The 20,030-nt window shown below is 35.0% G+C and overlaps 1 protein-coding gene across 1 annotated transcript; it reads right to left on the reverse strand.

Moving 5' to 3' along the window:
* Nucleotides 1-7,836: 7,836 nt before the first annotated feature.
* LOC142532177 (photosystem II 10 kDa polypeptide, chloroplastic) lies at nucleotides 7,837-9,510 on the reverse strand. Its single transcript, XM_075638447.1, has 5 exons — nucleotides 9,283-9,510; nucleotides 9,109-9,167; nucleotides 8,934-8,989; nucleotides 8,173-8,225; nucleotides 7,837-8,068 (listed from the first exon to the last, which is right to left on the reverse strand). The coding sequence occupies exons 1-5, from the start codon at nucleotides 9,440-9,442 to the stop codon at nucleotides 7,974-7,976; spliced, it is 423 nt and encodes a 140-aa protein (XP_075494562.1). The 5' UTR covers nucleotides 9,443-9,510; the 3' UTR covers nucleotides 7,837-7,973.
* Nucleotides 9,511-20,030: the final 10,520 nt, after the last annotated feature.

A 20,030-nucleotide genomic window follows, 5' to 3' on the forward strand; every position in this document is an offset into this window, starting at 1 on the left:
TCCTAAGTATATGGGAGCTTTGTCGGAATACAATCCAGGAACTATTCTAGAATGGAAGCACCTTCGATCGTATATAAGCACAAACTACTCATAACAATAACTTTGGATGCTAATAACCAGGTTTTTCCTCTAGCATTTGCGCTTATTGATGAAGAAACTTATGAGTCTTGGCATTGGTTCCTAAGTAATGTTGCACGAGATGTTACAAGAGGGTGTAGTGGTGTGTTCTTATATCTAATAGACATGCGGGTATAACAAGTGCAGTGCAAGATCTCCCTGACTTCAAGCCTCCTCGTGCTGTTCATCGTTTTTGTTTGAGGCATGTTTGCTCTAATTTTAACAGTAAGTTCAAAAACATTCATTTGAAAGACTTATGCTGGGAAGCAGGGATACAACACCAAATAGGAAAATTTAATGCGACAGTGGAAGCAATTAGAACAAATAATGCAGTAGCTTTCATTTATTTGTCAAACATTCCAAAGGAAAAATGGTCATTGGCTCATGATGGTGGATGAAGACGAGGGATAATGACGACTAACATGTCTGAGTGTACTAATGGTGTGTTGAAAGGGGTTCGACGTCTCCCAATAACTGCAATAGTAGAGCAGAGCTTACAGCGATGCGTGCACTATTTCATTCAACAGCGAACACGAAGTGATAAGATGATGGAAAAAAATTCAACCATGGACTGATTATGCATACTCTAAATTTGATATGTTGTCAAAAAAATCAATTGAACATCGAGTAGTAAATTTTGACCAAAGAGATAAAACAAGCATCCATCGCGACAGTAGCAAGACCAGGTCGTCAACATCACGTACAAGCTATTAACATTTATACGCGTGATTTACATGTGGTACATTCACAATATTTGGAATTCCTTGTTCACATGTTATATGTGCAGCAAAATGGTTTGGTTTAAGTCCTACACAGCTTGTATAACCATGATTTACATTAAGCGAATACGTGAACACATATGATGGAATATTCTACCATGTTCATGATGAACAATATTGGGATGAACATACATTCCAATTACAACACAATACTCGTCGACAAAGGAGGCAGGCTGGTAGAGATCATAGGACACGCATAAGAAATGAGATGGATCAACCATCATCGAGAGAGAGACAACGTGGGAGGTAAAAAAAGATCTACAATAACATATTCTACATTATTTTTACTTGATAACATGTGAAGTGATTAATGTAATTACAAAATTGTGTATTAAAAATTTATATTTATTAATAAATCTTGTCCATTGCATGTAGGTACACGTGAGAAGATCGAGTTATGGTGGCAAATACATATGTTTGTAATGCAGGTGTTACATTTTAATAGAAGTAGTAAATAAATTGTATTCAGTGTTGTATTGTTTTAAATATGTTTGACTATCAAGTGTGTTGACTTATTTGACTTGATTTATTAATTATACTTAGGTTTTTCATTATTATAACTTTATTCCTAAATTTATTAATAAAAGACTAATAAATCACATACACTATTTGAATATAAATTTTGTTTATGTTAAAAACTATATGTTTATATATACAAATTAAGATAATTGAAAGTGTTACGAAAATATAGATTTTTTTTAAAAAATGAATAATAAATTATTTACACTATTTAAATATAAAGTTACAGTAGCAATTAAAAAATTATAGACATGTAATTTCCATTATCACAACGAGTAAGAAAACAACTAACGATACGAGCAATAACTAATCAAATGTTGCAGCAAAAACTTCAAATTAAATTAAAAAAATAGAAAAACATACAATAATACGACGTAAGTAATTGTGCATCTCGAAACAAATAGTTAATGATGATGATAACGATGCCCCCCAGTGCTACACAGAGGTCTTCTAATGAATCTATGTCCACGACCTAACATCTCTTCAGCATCTCCATGTGTACGTGTTTGTTCTGCAGATGTACTGGTATCAGCAATGTTCCCAACAACCTCATACCCTTATGTCTCTGAATATTCTTGAAATGGTATGGACGACATGTTTAATATGGGGCGACTAGCATTCATAAACGGTCGAAAGTCACTTTGTAAAAATTGTGTAAAACTACCGGCAAATAGAGTGTGGTAACCATACTCATATGATGGAAAGCTTGAAACCATAGGCGGAGTAGTGTGTGCAATATTTGAAGTTGGTGGTCCGGGTTCACATTCATTTTGTGTCCACATCGGTGGAGTTTGCACATGAGCTACGCATGTCTGTGACATAGATGCATATATTATGTAACCTATATTTAATATAATAAATTAAATATACGTACATATGTAGATAAATTGAACATGTTTTACGATAAATTGTCGGTAGTTTGCATCTACAGGATGGTAGCTAATGATGGTAAAAGTGCCACTGTCGGAGAGAGAAATATTTGTGAAATGCGATGATACCAACTAATATAGTCTACTGTGATGCCGGGTGTACTAGGTATGACATAATCCCCACCAATCACAAAATTATATATGTCATTCCACATATCTACAAAATGTTTGTGATGCATCGCCCAATCACAGTTGTTCCATCCTTGTCGCGTCAATTTATGAAATTATCGAAGTTAGTAGCAGGTGACGGGATACCCTGACGCATTCCAAATTGTCGAACACACCGCTTTGATCTATGCATCTCAACTATATAAAAAGTGATCAATGCACATGCCGACCGACATAGATGAATTCTATTTCCATCAAGAATTCTAGCAATCTCGGGGGGCTTCATGTCATTAACTGTCCATAGAAACTGAAACAAATAAAATAAAAAAAGAATTGTCAAGTTGATAAGATAACATTCAGATTAAATTTTAAAAACATTCCAAATTTTAAATAACTAAATTATGTATCTACCTGCCTTTCTACCATCATGTCAAACATATCTCTCATTGTACGGACCGAATGATGGGCCGTGTGTGTCCAAGAGAACCCACGTCTCCACCTGCAATTTATAAAAGTACACAATGTAGTCATTAAAAGTATATAATAAAATAATAATACAAGTTAATTAATTGTGATTAGTACTGTGCGCCATATAGTGAGAATGGTAGACCCTGAAGCACATCTGCAGCCTGCTCTGCTGACATAGATAATTGTTGCGCTCTATCAGGGCAAAGAAGAGTAATTCTAAACCAAACTCAAATCTGCAATAACATACAACAGAAATTGTCAAATCATAAAAAAAATTAAGTACAACAAATATAATGATCGTAGAAGTGTAAAAATACCTACAATATCTGAACATGAAACGTCTGCTATTCGTTTTCTTAAAAAGTACTAGAAAATTTTTTCTTTTTCCAAACCTTACATAGCATTCGGTCGAGCCATAAAATATTTTTGACATCATTTTAAAATAAGTCAACTAACTATAATTTGAAAACCAAAGGAATTAATTTAGCATAAAATTTTCCAACATTTTACAAAATCTAAAAATAACATTTGAAAAATATAGCTCATACTATCACCTCTCAAAACCACTCATAAATAAATCGTCGTAAAAATATCTTTAACATCACTTAAAATCATAAATCATAACTAGTGCGAAAAACTAGCGTCGGTCCTCGGGTTATGTGCAGCTTCAGTCCAGCAAAGTTAACCATCAAGACTTCCATTAATATTATTATCATAATCACCTGCATCAATCACACCTAGTGAGTTTAAAGACTCAACACATCATATTCTTGATACCAAATAATACGTATAAAATCACAAGCAACAGTGAAAATACTTTTATCTAAAAATACCATTTTCATGACATGCATAAACTTCAAACATGAACATTTTCGTAAACATTTTCATGATGCATAAACTTTAAAAACATTTTCACGATCCTTTTTCATAAAAATTTTCATAAACATATTCATGTCATCCTCAATATATTCATATTCATATTATCATTAACATATACGTATTTTTTTTTCCTTTCGTTGAATTCAGATCGTTATTGTGACTTTCGTGTTCATCTACGTCTACGTATTGGGCGATGGATCCAACTAAATGTAACCACAGTACTTGGCGTCGGGGACACCAGCAACACTCTCACCGGTCAACTGGGCCTTGGCCTTACGTATTAACATATCATCGTATACATATACATATACATATCCGTATCCAAGGAAACACGATCGTCGGGCTCCCACTAGGACCATAACCCTCACGAAATTTCCAACATATCATCGTATTAGTCACAATTACTTCACTTCCTTCAACGTTTCATATTATCATCACTTTATAAAATTTAAACATGCATGTAACGTTTTTCTTTTAAACCAAGCATGCAACATGTCTTTTAAATGTCCATAATTAAACCATAAAATCCATAAACGTTTTAAACATAACATTTTAACATATACATATCCATGAACATTTAAAATAACATTTGAACATATAAAAATGCATAAATATTTCAAATAATCATATTAGAATATAAAACAACATTCAAGATACTGCCATGACGTTTACTAATTTCTAGGTGTAAAATGACCGTTTTACCGCGGGACGTAAAATTTTCCGTTTTTGAATTTTTTCTTAATTTCATTGACTCTAACATGTCCCAAAAAATTATTTAAACTTACAAGAATTTTCTCATATTTTTATTTAGCTTAAATCGAGGATTTTTAAATTAATCTTTAAATAAGACGTATTAGTGCGTTTTAATACCGAATTAAACCAAATTTTAACATAAAATTCCTGAATTAAAAACTTAGACTTATAATAATTATTTAAGCTTAAACCTAATTTTTCATAATTTTATTAAGCTTAAACCTATGTGTTTCTATTAATCCGTTAATTAATGTTTCGTGAGGCGATTAAATCTCGAATAAACTCAAAACTCGTTATTTTGATCCTAAATTTTAAACATAACATTTTTATTATTTATTCTACCCTTCCAAGTCATGAGCCACACCCATGGACTCATGGATTCAATTTTAATTTTATTATTTTCGTTTTTGACCCTTTATGGAACACACCGAGCCATCTCCTAATTTACTCGAGCCACGCCCGAGCCACTTTGAGCCAAAACCGAGATAACCCACCTAGGGACCCTACTGACCAAGCCCAACCCGAAAAACCGGCCCTGGCCCGCTCAAAAACCTCCTGGAACGGAGACCAAAATCTGCACCCTTTTTTAACTCACGCTAGTAATTTTCTAGTCAACCTAGGTCACCTCCAGCCGAGCCACACCCGAGCTCAGCCGACCCTGACCACCCCCGGACCACGCCCAGACCCAACCCAGACCAGCCCGAGCCCCTGGACCAGCGCACAAGCCACCTGAAGAAGGCAACAACCTGCGCGTTCACTTGCTGTCATGCGCAACCTCACATCCCTTCGAGCCCCAGCGCACCCACTTCCACCAACCCCTGTCTTGTCCCCTATCCATCACCCTAGGACCCTGATGGACCCCTAGCCCAGCCCCAAACCGAGCCACAACCCCCCTGTACATCAGCTGGTCGCGAGAGGGCTTGGGGAGAGTCCTAGCTATCGTGGACTCCTCCCCAGCCTGAACCACGAGTCCTAGCCATGCTAGGACTCTTCCTAGGACCTAGCCGCGACCCCAACTAGCCCTCCTCAAGACCTGGTTGAGCCCCTAAGCCCCATGCATCAAAACCGCATCCATGAAGACACACAAACTCTCGGCCCTTCTTGGCTAATCCCATCCTATGGTTCCAGCTTTCCTCGTTCGTTTTGCTGTGTTTGTGTGAGTGTTCTAGACCCTTAAACTTGTGTAAACACATGCTTGATCATATCCTAATTCATGGCAGCTCCTTAACACATATTAAACATGAATTTGAAACAAAACCTAAGCTTTAAAAATTCCATGAATATGAAAAATGAAAATAAATAACATGTCACTTGTTTTTCATGCAAAACACATTTAAATAAATACTATGATGTGATGGATGTGTAAAAGGAGAATATGGCGTGCCTTTGCGTATTTAACGCACGAAATAACGTTGACAAATCGAAGAACGATGACGACGGGACCTTGGCTTGACGAATTAAGAAGAACTTGATGCTTTCTCTTCCAATCTTCTTGTGTGTGCCGTGTAAATTTTGCAAGGGAGAGTTTGATTTGTTGGGGGAAGTGGGACGTGTAGTTGTAGGGATAATGGGTTGGAATTGCATTTTAAATAGAAATTAAAACACTGACCAAGCTTAGGCCCAATAAGAAGGTAATTAGTCCCATTAGTCCTTTAATTAAAGTATAAAAATGATTTTGTTTAAATAAGTTTGTGAATTTATTAGCCGGATTGCCAAAACGTTCGTATTTTTGTTGAAAATCCAACACCGATAAAAATTACGTCACGGCGTATAAAATCACCTCAAAACCACTTATTTTCAAAAATAGAAAAAAGCATCACCCTTAATTTAAATAATTAAAAATAGTTATTTAATAAAAACATTTTATATTTTTCAGCCATCGGTCTCCGTTCCTCGATCGCAACTCGAATAGCCTTTAAAAATACATTTTAATGCAACCATGTAGAAAATATATTTTAAACATGTCAATATGCATAACATAATTAATTTATGCAATTAAAACAATTAATTAAAATACACAAAGAATTTAATAACTCGTATGCATGTGGTTCGCGTTGACTTTTAAATTTTCGGGGGGTTACAGAACATGCCAACACAAATCGACCTTTAATCCTATTGATGTGTCGCACAACTCTCTGTAAAGATATGCTAACTCAACAGAACCCCAGCTAAACGTACTCACCATTTCTATGTCCTCAAGAAACTGCAAATACATAAGTTTCACAGCAAAAGCTTCCGAGTCCGGAAACATACAGCCACCAATGATCATTAATATAATCATATTATTTAGGCAATGGTCTCGCAAAATGGTCAGATAAATGTGTGTATATTTAATATGAGAAGATGAAGACGTAAAACCCAACCAAGTTGCGCAGCGCTGTTGTAACGTATATTTATCGTACGCGGTATCTACACCATTGATGGGCATGCCATCAATATTCAACCCCCAAATAAAGGCAACGTCCTGTAGAGTGATTGTTGCCTCATCAACTTTAAGGTGAAATGTTTGTATCTCACGATGCCATCTCTCAACGATGGCGGTAAGCAAATGATTATCATAATCCAAATTGCCATGGATTCTGCATCCTTGACAAATCCGTGACTTTATTATTTATTTTTTTTTTAAAAAAAATTGAATCCGAAGATTTGATTTACGGATTGTTATATTTTTACAAAACTTTAGATTTGTAATATTTTATTACGTATTTTTTAAAATTATATTATTTTTTAAAAAAGATCTTATGTTAAATAGCATGTTTATAATTAATCAATAAACAAATTAAGAATTGACATGAGTCTCGTATCTAATTTTTTTAGATACCTAATGATTTTCCCAAAAAAAATAAAAAAATCTGATTTCAATTTGTTCCTAATCTATTCAATCCGATTTCAATTCAGCATGATTCTATTTCCATTTTGAATTATGTTAAACTTTCAATCTAATAAATCGGTAGCCGATCCCATTTCGTATCATACAAGATCAGTTTGTCTCATCGTCCGGTAATCTGAAACCGGTTAATCTGTAAGCTATAACACGCCTAGTTCGAGCACAGTTGAATCTCAATCATAAATTCTTATATCTTCGTTTTTAGTTATTTTTCATTCAAATGGTCATATGATACGTCGAACGACAAGCGCTGCATTTATATTTAGATGTCTTGCACATTGAATCGATCAATTGCTTTAAAAATTTTCAACACCCACTTCTGTATTTCATTAAGTTGTTCTTACGAATTTATTTTAATCAAACTTCAACCTGCCCAATATGCACATCAACACAAATCTTTAGTAGAAAATAACCTTAGTAGATTTAACACCTTATTAAATTACAGATTAGAATAACATATTCAACAATATAAAGGTTTTCCCAAACACAAATTAAACTACTAATACCAGTGTAACTGACTGAACACATTTTTCATTACTGAGCCAAGGCACTTGTGTTGTACACAAGAAGGGCACCGCCGAGAAGAAGACCACCAAGAGTTACAGCCCAGATAGCTAACCCTGTCGTGCCTGCAATTAGGACGACCATTCTTTAATCAATTTTTTTACATTAAATTATTATAATCATATACTTCAATATTTTTTTTAAAGGAAAAAGAGATTAATGAATCTACCTCCGACATAAACATCTCCACTTGGTGACCAATCCTTCTCATCGTAGATGGGGCTGCATATATTTGAACATAGAGTTAGGACACGATCTTGAATATGTTGTTTGACCGGAACTTCTACGAGGTCAAGAAGGCCACCGCCTGGCCAAGGAGACGGCCTGATATTTTTTTATTACATATATATCGATATTTATCGCAACAAGGCTTATTTTAAATTTTGGCCTCATCGAAGACAGGTACGGCCTGAATATACACTAGTACTATATTTTATTTGATAGCATGACAAAAGTGTCCGCAAGAAAAAAATTAAAGTGGGTTAACAGATAGCTCATGAGGGAAGACCCAACCCGACTCGATCCAAACCATTCAAATTGGAAATTTGAATTGATTGGAGGGAGTGATTATTTTCTAGATATAACTTCCCTAATCCTACTTGAATAAACATAATCATCTATAACCAAAAGAGAGGGACCGAAGACTTGCTAGCAAAAGCAAAGACATATATCACCATTGTTTTACACATTTGGTTTGTGAAAATCGATTCCCTTCCGCTCGTGATCGGCGTCAGACCATCGAAGTGTATTAATATCATTGAAGAAGATTAATAAATCAACTACAAAAAATCTTAAATCGAATCATATGATTATTCGATATTCATATGCGATTAGTGTTACTTTTCTCTAAGTATCAATACATCTATATATATATACATACATATATATATATTGCATAAATGGACACCAAACAATGAATGAACGGATCACCTGTATCCATCGACATTAGCACCGTATTTGTCGACGAATTGGTACACACCCTTCCCCTGAGATTAATCAATATATATATCAATATATATATATATATATATAATAAGGATTCCATATATCGTGGTGCGTGGCTAAATATGTTGGATCGATGGGTACGTGATGATTAATATCGAACCTTGCCCTTCCTACCAGAGGCATCTAGTCCATTCCTCAAGTCCATTCCACCATTAACTCCTAAAACAATTACATAACAAATGAAAAATACTGAGTTTTCTTTGTATGTATGAATCATTTCTGCAGCACTAACAGTTAAAGACACACGGAATGATGAGGCGAGGCATGCACTAACCATAGGGTTTGTCGGTCCTGATCTTCTTGCCTGAAGCCTCGACTCTGAAAGCGGCGGTTCTGGCGAGGGACGGCAGCCCTCTAGCGGCTGAGGACCTCTCGACCACGGCGGAGATGGGACTGGGCTTTAGGCTCAGTGAACTCATGACTGTTGATGCCATATGCTTCGCTGAAGTGCTTGCTCTCAGTGATTCCTAATTTCTTTCGTTCCCTCGGATATATTGCGTGAAGCGTTGAGAATCAAGAATTAGTGATACCCATTTGGACACGTGGCACCTATCCGGTGGATCAGTTCTGGATATGGCACATCAAAACTATTTTAACCGGTTGCGATTTCTGACCACACAAGTCGTATAATCCCTATCCTCGTTCATGACACGTGGAGATCCTCCATTGGTCCGTCGTAATTATACATACAGTTTAAATACACTCATTATTGGTGTTATTATATATTGATATGTAATGAAAATTACCAAAAACCCATGTACACTGTAAAAGAACATTCTCCAGAAAGCCTAACTTTCAACTGGAAAACCAATTTTGACTAAATTTTAGAATAATAAATTAGAATTTATTTGGTAATCAGTTTTTTCGTGTCTAAAACGTAACGAAAGTTTTAAACCTAACTTTCAACTGGAAAAACAATTTTGACTAAATTTTAGAACAATAAATTAGAAATTATTTGGTAATCAGTTTTTTCGTGTCTAAAACGTAACGGAAGTTTAAAAAAATTTATTTCACTTCAAATAATGTCTTTGGACACTCGTATGATTTAAACAAAATTTAGAAGAATTTTTTATCGTTTGATAGCAAAACCAAAAGACGGCTCAAACCATAAACTCTTTTGAGGTGGCCGAAAATTTTGGAGAATTTTTAGAAAAGTATTTTCGAAAATTATGAATGGACGGTGGCTAGGATTGTAGCCTCCTTACAAAAATATGAATTCTCAACCTAATTACCTTAATTATAGGTCAATAGTTCTTTAATTAAATTTAATGAGTTTAATTAATTAATTTAACTAGTCCAACTAGTTTAACTAAATATTATATTAAAGTTCATTAAGAACTTTAATTATTTAGCACGATGGAGTTGTACTCATACAAGCCCATTATACATACTTCCCACTACATTTAGTTTAATATTTTATAAACTTAAATTTTGAGTTTAATATTTGAAAAAATTATCAAATTTTATAAATTCAACTCCTTGAATTTATTCTCTCAAAATTTTAATTATCATAAATTCAACTTCTTGAATTCACTATCTCATAACTTTATATAAATTCAACTCCTTGAATTTATTCTCTCAACGAAAACAAATGATTCAGTGCTTGCGATACCCTCAATTGTTTAGGGATATATCTAGCCATGAGTTCACAACTCTTTGTTATTCAGAACATTTTCTTTTATTCATGCTTACCCTAATTTTCCTTATTCGATGCACCAACATTTGATCATGAGAATGTCCGAAATAAATTTCTAAATAAATACAACGAATCATTGTAAGAGCGTCTAGTAACATCGCCCCATGATTCCCTAGGTATCACTGATAGTTTTTTGGAATATTATAAGTTTCAAAGTTTGACAATTAAATTCGCAAGAGAACTGAAGAACCAAACTGATCGGACATAATTATGAGATCGTAACTGAAAGAAGATTTAAAATGACATAAAGTTCAGTAAACGAATTAGTAATTAGAACTGAAGACTTCGTTTAACTGAACTGGAAAAATCTTCATCAATTGAAGTCTCCCAAACTGAAAGACATCTGTTTGAACTGATAATGTCCAGCTGAACTGATATACTGATCAATTGACTCCTGATCAGGTAGTCGCGACATTAGTTGTTGTATCAGCCGATAGACTAACAGTTCGTACACAGGCAGAACATATGTGTTGGAATCAAAATTTCGGAGTTTAACAAATTGAGCATTTGAAGATTATCGAACTGATCAACTCAACTGAACGCAACGTAACTGAACTGAAAAGTATTGAACTAAAGTTGCCCAACTGATAATTAATGCGCTAAACTACCGAAGGCAACTGAACTGATTAAAACTAACTGAAACTGTGTAGTGAACTGAAATATCAGTTATGACTGATCGGTTACACAGTCAGTTCATCGAATCGGCTAAGAGTCAACTAATAAATCAGTTTGACATGTCATCAGTTAAGGAGCGTAATCAACAACCGACAATCTGTACAAGAGTAGACTGCAACTTGTAGTGAGAGTACCACATATCAGATGCCACAATGTACAATTTTCAAAAGAATGATAAAGTGTCTACTCAAGATAATTCAACGGATATATGACATTTAAACACATTCAATATTACCGTTGGGAGCAAAACCTATAAATAACCGAGAAGATCAGCTGAGAAGAGTAATAGTACAATAGCGAAAAGAATCGAGTTTTCAAGAACAAGCAAATTCTCAGTTACAAAAGCTCACGCTTTATCAGATATATTTATAGCTTTTAGGCTATATTTTGAGCATTAACACAAACATTTATTGTTATTATATTCAATCTTTAATATCAGTTGTACTTGGCAAACATATTTGTTGCGTACTGATAAAAATTGTAAGGATACTAAGAGTTTCAGTTTGGCAGTGTTTAAGAGCAAACTGAAGTGGGTTATTACAGATTCTGTAATTAATCAAAGTCTTTTAGTAGCCTATCTTTGAGATAGAAGGGGTGACGTAGGAGCATTTGAAGACTTCGAACATCCATAAATATTTGTGTTGTTTATCTTTCAAGTATTCAATCTGTCATTCAGTTTGTTTTTGCACTTTAAAGTTAACTGATCGATATTGACAACAAGATTATCGAATTCAGTTTATCACTAAACTGATTCACCCCTTTCAAAAAGATTAGAAAATCGCAAAGTGTTTATTCAACCCCCTTTCTAAACATTTTCAATCACTTAATCGATCATAACAATATGTAACAGATCAAAACAGTCTGATACTCCGTACCACTGTCAGATAAAGTCATCAACTTGAACTAAACGACGATTCAACGGATATTATTCATTAATTATATTCATATGACCGTTGGAATCGAAAACTATATATAGCTGATCGATTCAGTTGAAGAGGGTTGGTAAAAATGTACTACACAAATCATTGACGATCATCAATAAGTTGCGATACATTCTTCAAGCATTTCTCAGTTCACAAATCGCACACTTAAGCTCTTATTTTCTTTGAATTTATTCGTAGCATTAAGGTTATTTGCTAGAGCGATTCAATTATTTTTTGTAAGGTATTTAAAAAACTAAGAGTTTCAGTTTGACAGTGTATAAGTCCAAATAAAGTGGATTATTGCAATATGTTATAATACATCAAAATCTTATAGTGAAAAATCTATCCTTGAGATATAAGGGGTGACGTAGAAGCATTTAAAGTCTCTGAACATCCATAAAAATCGCGTGTTCTAGTTTATTATCTATTCAGTTTTTAAAGTACCATACACTCATTATTCAATCTATATTCAGTCTAATTTCGCACTATCATCAGTTGACTGATTTATATCGACAAAAAATATTTCAAAATTAGTCAAATAAAAGACCGATTCACACTCAAAAGATTCGAAAAAGCCCAAGTGTTTATTCAAACCCCCTTCTAAACACTCTAACTGTATTAACTGATCCTACTAGTTGGTATTAGAGTGGTTAATCTTGTCTTGAATACACTCACGTGCATAAACTGATAATCATGTCGTCATTCAATAAAATTCCCATGTTCTCTAGAGAAGAGTTTGACGATTAGAACATCAGAATGCAAGCTCATTTAGCTGCTCAGGACGATGACATGTGGTACGTCATAACTGATGGACCCATGAATATTATGAAAGCCAACACAGTTGTTGTTCTTAGTGATGGAGCACCACATCGTATAAAAAGCCACGAGATGAGTGGACTTCAGAAGACAAAAGAAAGGCTAACTTGGACAATGTTGCAAAGGATATCTTGTACAAGACACTGGATAAAAACACATTCAGCAAAATTAAAATGTGTAAATTAGCTAAGGAAATTTGAGAAAAGCTGGTTCAGTTATGTGAAGGAAATGAGCAAACCAAGAAAAATAAACTTTCAGTTGTTGTTCAGAAATTTGACAACATCAAGATGAAAAACAAAGAATCAATGAGTGAATTTGATGAAAGAGTAAGTAACATCGTGAACGAATTGAATGCACTAGGAAGAGTACATTCAAATAAAGAGATTGCATTAAAAGTAATGTGTGGCCTTCCCAAGGAATGAGATGTCAAAACTATGACCATGAGATAATCGAAAAATATGAATAAAGTGGAGCTACATGACTTATTTACGGACTTAAAAGCCTACAAGTTTGAGATGAAAACCAGAGAAGGAGAGCCGATAGTTCCATCAGTTACAACTGCTTTAAGTGCACTAAAACTGGAACCAACAAGTTCAGTTGAGAATTCAGCAGAACAACTGAGCAATGACGCAATGTCATTGTTTGTAAAGAAATTTGGAAAATTCATGAGAAAGAATCAAGGTTCCTTCCAAAGAAATTATCACATAAATGAATCAAAGTAGGAATCAAATGCGTGCTTCAAGTGTGAAAAGACTGCTCACTTCATTGTTGACTGTACAAAGCCGAAAAAGAAAAGCAGAAGATCAGTTGAAAAGCGTATAAAGCCCTTCGAGCACATATGAATATTCAAGGAAGAGAAGAAGTCATCTAGAAGAAAGCATGAAGAATTAGTAGATAAAGAAAATAAGTCAAAGTGGGCTGAAACTGACAGCGAAGCATCTGAAACCGAGAGCTCGAGTGATGAAGAGGAGGTGAAATGCCTCATGGCTGATGATGCAGAGCTGAGGTCCAGCAGTGATAAGATATTTGACTTTAGTTCTAATGATTTCACATCAGAAGAACTTATTTCTACACTACATGATATGGTTAATGCGTATCACAAGCTAGCTATCTCCTTCGAAGTAGCTAAAGATAAGCAAAATGATCTTCCAAATGACACAGCTGATAGTTTTACATCAGTTAACAGCCTAAATGTCAAAGAGGAGATTGCTAAGCTGATAGCTGAAAAGAATGAAAGCAATTTTTTGATTCAACAGTCGAGATCAGAAAACTCTAGACTGACTGAAGTAATTCAAGCTTGGAATAAGTCGTCAGTCATGTTGAATGAAATGCAAGGGTCACGAAAACCAGTTGGAGATAAGACTGGTCTAGACTTCAATAGCCAAGATGAACTCTCAACTAGTGGTACTATGCCAAAAATGAATACGAGCAAAGGGAAATACATTCAATTTGTTAAATCAGTAATGGTACATGAAAATCCTGAGTTCAGTAAGCCGGTTGAGAAACCAACTGAAAATACGAGCAAGACAAAATGGCACGGAATTGGGTACAATCCCAAGAGCTCAGTTGAATCGAGCAACTGGTCACCCAAGAGGTCAAATTATGGTAAACGAAACTCAGCAATATGATATTATAATAATTATTATAACAGCAAGCCTGTTAAAAAACGCTACCGGATGAACAATAAAGATAAAAGAGCACAAACACATGTTGTATCATCCTCACCGCACTCACCTGTCACACACAAGTTAGAGAAGGTTAGCTAGAACACAGAAACTGGTAGATCAGTTCGACTGATCCAAATATGGGTTCTCAAAGGACTAATCAGTTAAGGACCCAAATAGATTTGGGTACCAATTTTATTCATTATTTGTGATTGCATGTTACAGGTAATTTGATCAAAGATTCAGTCTGGTACTTGGAAAGTGGATACTCAAGACATATGGCTGGAAAAACTGAACTGATATATCAACTGATCAATTATTCTGGTCCCAAGATCAGTTTTAGGGACACAGTAAAACCGTGGGTAAAATATTATTATTGATGATTTCTTACTTGTTGATAATTTGAAATATAATTTAATAAGAATCAGTCTATTATGTGATCATAATCATTCAGTTGAATTTTGTAAACATGCATGTACTGTCAAAAATGCAACAGCTGATATCATTATAACATGAAATAAATGCGGAAACACATACAATGTAAGTTGGAGCAAACAACCCGACAAGCCAGTTTGTTTTGTAGCCTCAAATCCATAACGTCCAAAACCAGAACACACTAACCACGTGCATGCATGAATAATGTAATTAGAAATTTTTTTATAACGATAATGTGCCATGAGACTGAACCAACATGAATGTTTGCCCATACTCATTCACCACTACTGGTCATGAGTCGTTAGGATGGTCCAGCAGGACCAGTAGTGGTGCATGGGTATGGGCTAAGGTTCATGTTCGTTCAGCCTAATGGCCCATGATAGTTAAAAATTCAATCTCAAAACTGGCTATAGCATAAAATACTAAACCATCTAAGCTTCAAAGCCAGTGCACAACTGATCAAACACGAACTGGTAACTGGCATGAAAATGTGATTTTTGAAAAGATAAAATTTGTTCTGCTTGTTAGTTCGAGAAGAAAGTGAGATCATCTTTCAAAAATAAAGGAAGTAAATCTTCTACTCGATGATTAGAATTGATGCTTATGGATTTATTTGGTCAAATATCAATCATGAGCTTGAGGGGAACGAAATACACACTAGTGATTGTTGATGATTTCTCAAAATTTATGAAACATTCACTACTCTTTTTTCTTTAAAAGGTACTAGAATTTTTTTTCCCTTCCTATCCTTCCATTCGACCAAATATTCTATACATGTATATATGTATTTTTAAACGTACTTTTGCACCATTTAAAATAAACCGACCAACCTATTATTTGAAAATCCAAACGAACGTATGCAAAACATAAAATCATAAATCGTAAACAAAAACATAAAACTAGCAATGTTCAAAATAAAGCATAAACTCTTAAATCTCTCAAAACCACTCAAAAGCATAAAGTCATAAAATCTTAAAAATAATCTTAATCATAACGTAATGTGGAAAACTAGCGACGGTCCTCAGGTTGTGTTTACCATCAGTCCAGCTAGTTCAACCATCAAAACATCCATCATCAACAACATCATGCTCACATGCATCGATCACACCATGTGATCTATTGACTCAACTAACCTTAAACGTGATAACAAATAATACATATATATTCACAAGCAACAGTGAAAGATAATTTTAATAGAATAACTTTTTATGAACATGCATATCTTTAAACCTTTTTCCATTCCTCATAAACATTTTCTTTCATCATATACGTAAACGTTTTCCCTTTTTCTTGAATTCAGATAGTTAATTGTGACTTTCGTATCAGCTGTAGTTCGATGGATCCATCTACGTATAACCATGATACCAGGTGGCGGGGACATCAACGACACTCTCACCCGTCAACTGAGCCTTGGCCTTACATATTATTATATCATCGTATCATTTTATTAGTCACAATTAAGTCACCTCCTTCAAATTTTCATCATTTATAAAAATTCATGTATATATATCAATTTTTTTTAAACCAAGCATGCACACGTCTTTTAACATTATCGTTTCTCATCATAAACTTTCAAAATAAGCATTTTAACTTTCATTACAGCATTCGGGGCACTGATAGAACGTCTAAAATTTTTCAGGTGTACAATGACCGTTTTTCCCCTGAAACCCTAATTTTCCCAGTTTGTCCTTAGACCTTAAAATAACGACCAAAATCCATCCAAACTTAACATAACACCTTAAAATACATCCATAAACATTTTTTAGACGTAAACTTAGCTACTAAATTTTTTGAACTTAATTTTTGAAACCCTAGCTTGTTCTAACCCTAGCTTGCCTTGACCCTAGCCCTTGGCGACCCAACCAGACCTTATGTAACCTTCTTAGGACCATGACCGACCCCTAGAGACCCTGCTGGACCAAACTTAACAAGCCTAGAAGCCATAGCCCCCAAACCCGTACGTTTACATGTCTTGCGCGGCCCCCCTTCGCGTCCTATGCCCTAACCCTTGCGCCAGCCATCCCTTAGCCTATCTAGGACCCTAACTCAGCCCTCTTGGGACCCCTGGACGTGTCCCTATAGCAGCTAAGAGCCGTGCCCCTCTAGGAAACCATAGCCGAAACCCTGTCTCCTTTAAACCCAATTTTCGTTCATCCTTTTCTCCTCTCATTTCCAACCTTTAAACATGCACCTAAAAGTCTCTAATCCTTCTAAAATTCATCATCATGAATTTAGAAAAATGAAAACTCTATTTTTTTTCATTTTTTGCCATAAAAACGAAAATAGAAGATAGTGTATCATATTTTTCATGCAAACATGTATCAATACATATAATATGGCATAAACGACGAGTGAAGGAAGATTAAGGAGTGCCTTGGCAGAGAGACGGGACTTGCTGCATTTTTCTTCAAGACCAACGTGAATAAGCTGATGTGTAGTGTGGGTTGTGGATGAGTGTTTGAGAGAAACAAACCCTAGGACTCTAAGTGCTTGAGGTGTGAATTGTGATGTAGTTTTTGGGTTTGTAAACACTAGTTTTAATATAAAATATCATGGCAAGGGTTTAGGAACAATATGAAACGTCCACTACTTTTTAACTTTAAAATCCTACTAATATTTTTTTGTAACATTCGAAACTTGCATTCTAAATAACTCAACATTTCCAACATCCAAAAATTTATTTAACATTTAAAATTCTTAAGTGCATAAAAATCCCTAAGTCGTCAATTGACAAAAATCTTATTCCATTTTTAACATGATCGAAACTAAACTTCAAATTAAAGCGTAAAAATATCTTAATAAATCATTCTCAAAATCTTTATTTCAAAACTTCAACTATCAAGCTAATGCAGAAAATAAAGTCCATGGGGGTGTACTGTCGGACTCGATCCACTCAAGCGTCAGCACCTCCCTCAATATCATCCTCGCTTGCAACCATCCAAACCTACTGAGTTTAATGACTCAGAACGTTCTAACCATGAGTAACAAATAATATCAAACAACTACTATATTCTTTTAAGCTAAATTTTGAAATAAATTGAAGGATCGTTTTTTAGAGCACCTTGAGGTGCTTCAAACAAAATATTCTCCAAGAGCAGCAATAGCTCGTGTTCTAAGAATGTATACACCGATGAATTAGATCGAGTTTGGAGTTAAAACCAAGTGGAAAACACTCGAATTAATCCTTCGTTAAGAAACACTGATTTATTTTGTATATCATGTGTAATTGAATAACTGAAAAAGGGTAGATTAGTTTTTGCATTCATCAGTTCAGTTATGGTGACAACTGAAGTGACGAATACTCTAACTGATCCAAATAGTTTGAAAACAACAGTTAATCAGAAAAATACATAAGATATTTTTATGAATGTTCGGAGACTTCAACTGCTCCTATGTCACCCCTTCTACCCCCTCGGATAGGATTCACTAGAAGACTTTGATTTATACAACTCTTTGTACAAACCCACTCAGCTAGGACTTACACTACTGCCTAACTGAAATCCTAGACTAGACTGAAGACAGCACCTTCTAGTCAACACTTCTTTAACGTCTATGTGAGAAAGACTACATACACAAGTTTATTGTCTTTGTGCAAGACTGTATTTGAGTGGTGTCTGTGTGTGTGTGAGAACTGATCTCTGATAACTACCCGAAAGTGTTCTCACACACTGAGGAAAATATGCTTCTAAACTAAGCTGATAACACGATGAAGTGTTCTCTATGAGCTGATTGCTTCTTGTAAGCTGATATGCAATATGCGTGCCCTTTATTTTTATCTTCACACACTCTAGTATGTGCTCTCTCTTGTTGTCTTTGCTGATGGTCTTGAGCGTGTATATATAGAGGCATTGAGACCATACTTCAAGACTCATCACATGTGATCGTTGCAGCTTTGAATGTGTTCCTTGGTATATGTGTCTTGACTTTTCTGACATGCCTCTAGGAATCTCTCAGCTTTATCTTTGCTGCAACGTCCATTATTGTACCTTTGATCGTACAGGTATTTGTATCTTTGTGCGTAGCTGGAGTCCACTATGATAAGCTTGTCTTGATCTGCAACTGAATGATTCCCAACTGATGTTCCTACCTGGTCATCTGAACTGATCTTCAGTGGGGCTGACTGATTTCACTCTTTCAGTTGAACTGGCCAGCTGGGTTCTTCATCGGTTGAGCTCTTCATCAGCTGGCCGGGCTTCTGAAGGTCTTCTGCTGAACTATCTATCAGCTGGACAATCAGTTGAACCGTTCTTTGAGATATCAATTGAGCTGATTTAGTTTGGTCAATCAGTTGATGTTTTCAGTTTGCATCTCCATAGCTTCAGTTTTGGCTCGTTTAACTGATCAGTTCGAAGCCTGATCAGTTCCAGCTTCCTGCGCACTTAGGTAAATCATTAGAAACAAAATAACAAGTTTTGTTAACATCAAAATCAAGATTGCGAACATGAAATGTTCCAACATAAATATTTACAAGCATGCATGCAATATGCTGTAAAACACACATTTTAAAATAAGGAGATTTCGATACTGGTAAAAATACTGCAGTTAAAAATATTCCAAAACGTCAAAGCCTAGACATTCAAGCATCGTGATTCAAAAGTCAAACATGCAAAAATCTTGACAACCATCGACATATAAGAATGAAAGAGTATGAAAATATCCATAATTTCTCCTAACTCGTAAACATGATATGTGGAAATAATAAGGTCATCGGGTTAGCGTGCGTACATCCAGCCTCGTTTACTCAGTCCTTGGCACCTTCAGTCACCTCATCAATATGCTTACCTGCATCATTCACACCTAGTGAGTCTAAAGA

The sequence above is a fragment of the Primulina tabacum genome, chromosome 2, assembly GCF_025594145.1.
Source record: "Primulina tabacum isolate GXHZ01 chromosome 2, ASM2559414v2, whole genome shotgun sequence".
Taxonomy (NCBI): domain Eukaryota; kingdom Viridiplantae; phylum Streptophyta; class Magnoliopsida; order Lamiales; family Gesneriaceae; genus Primulina; species Primulina tabacum.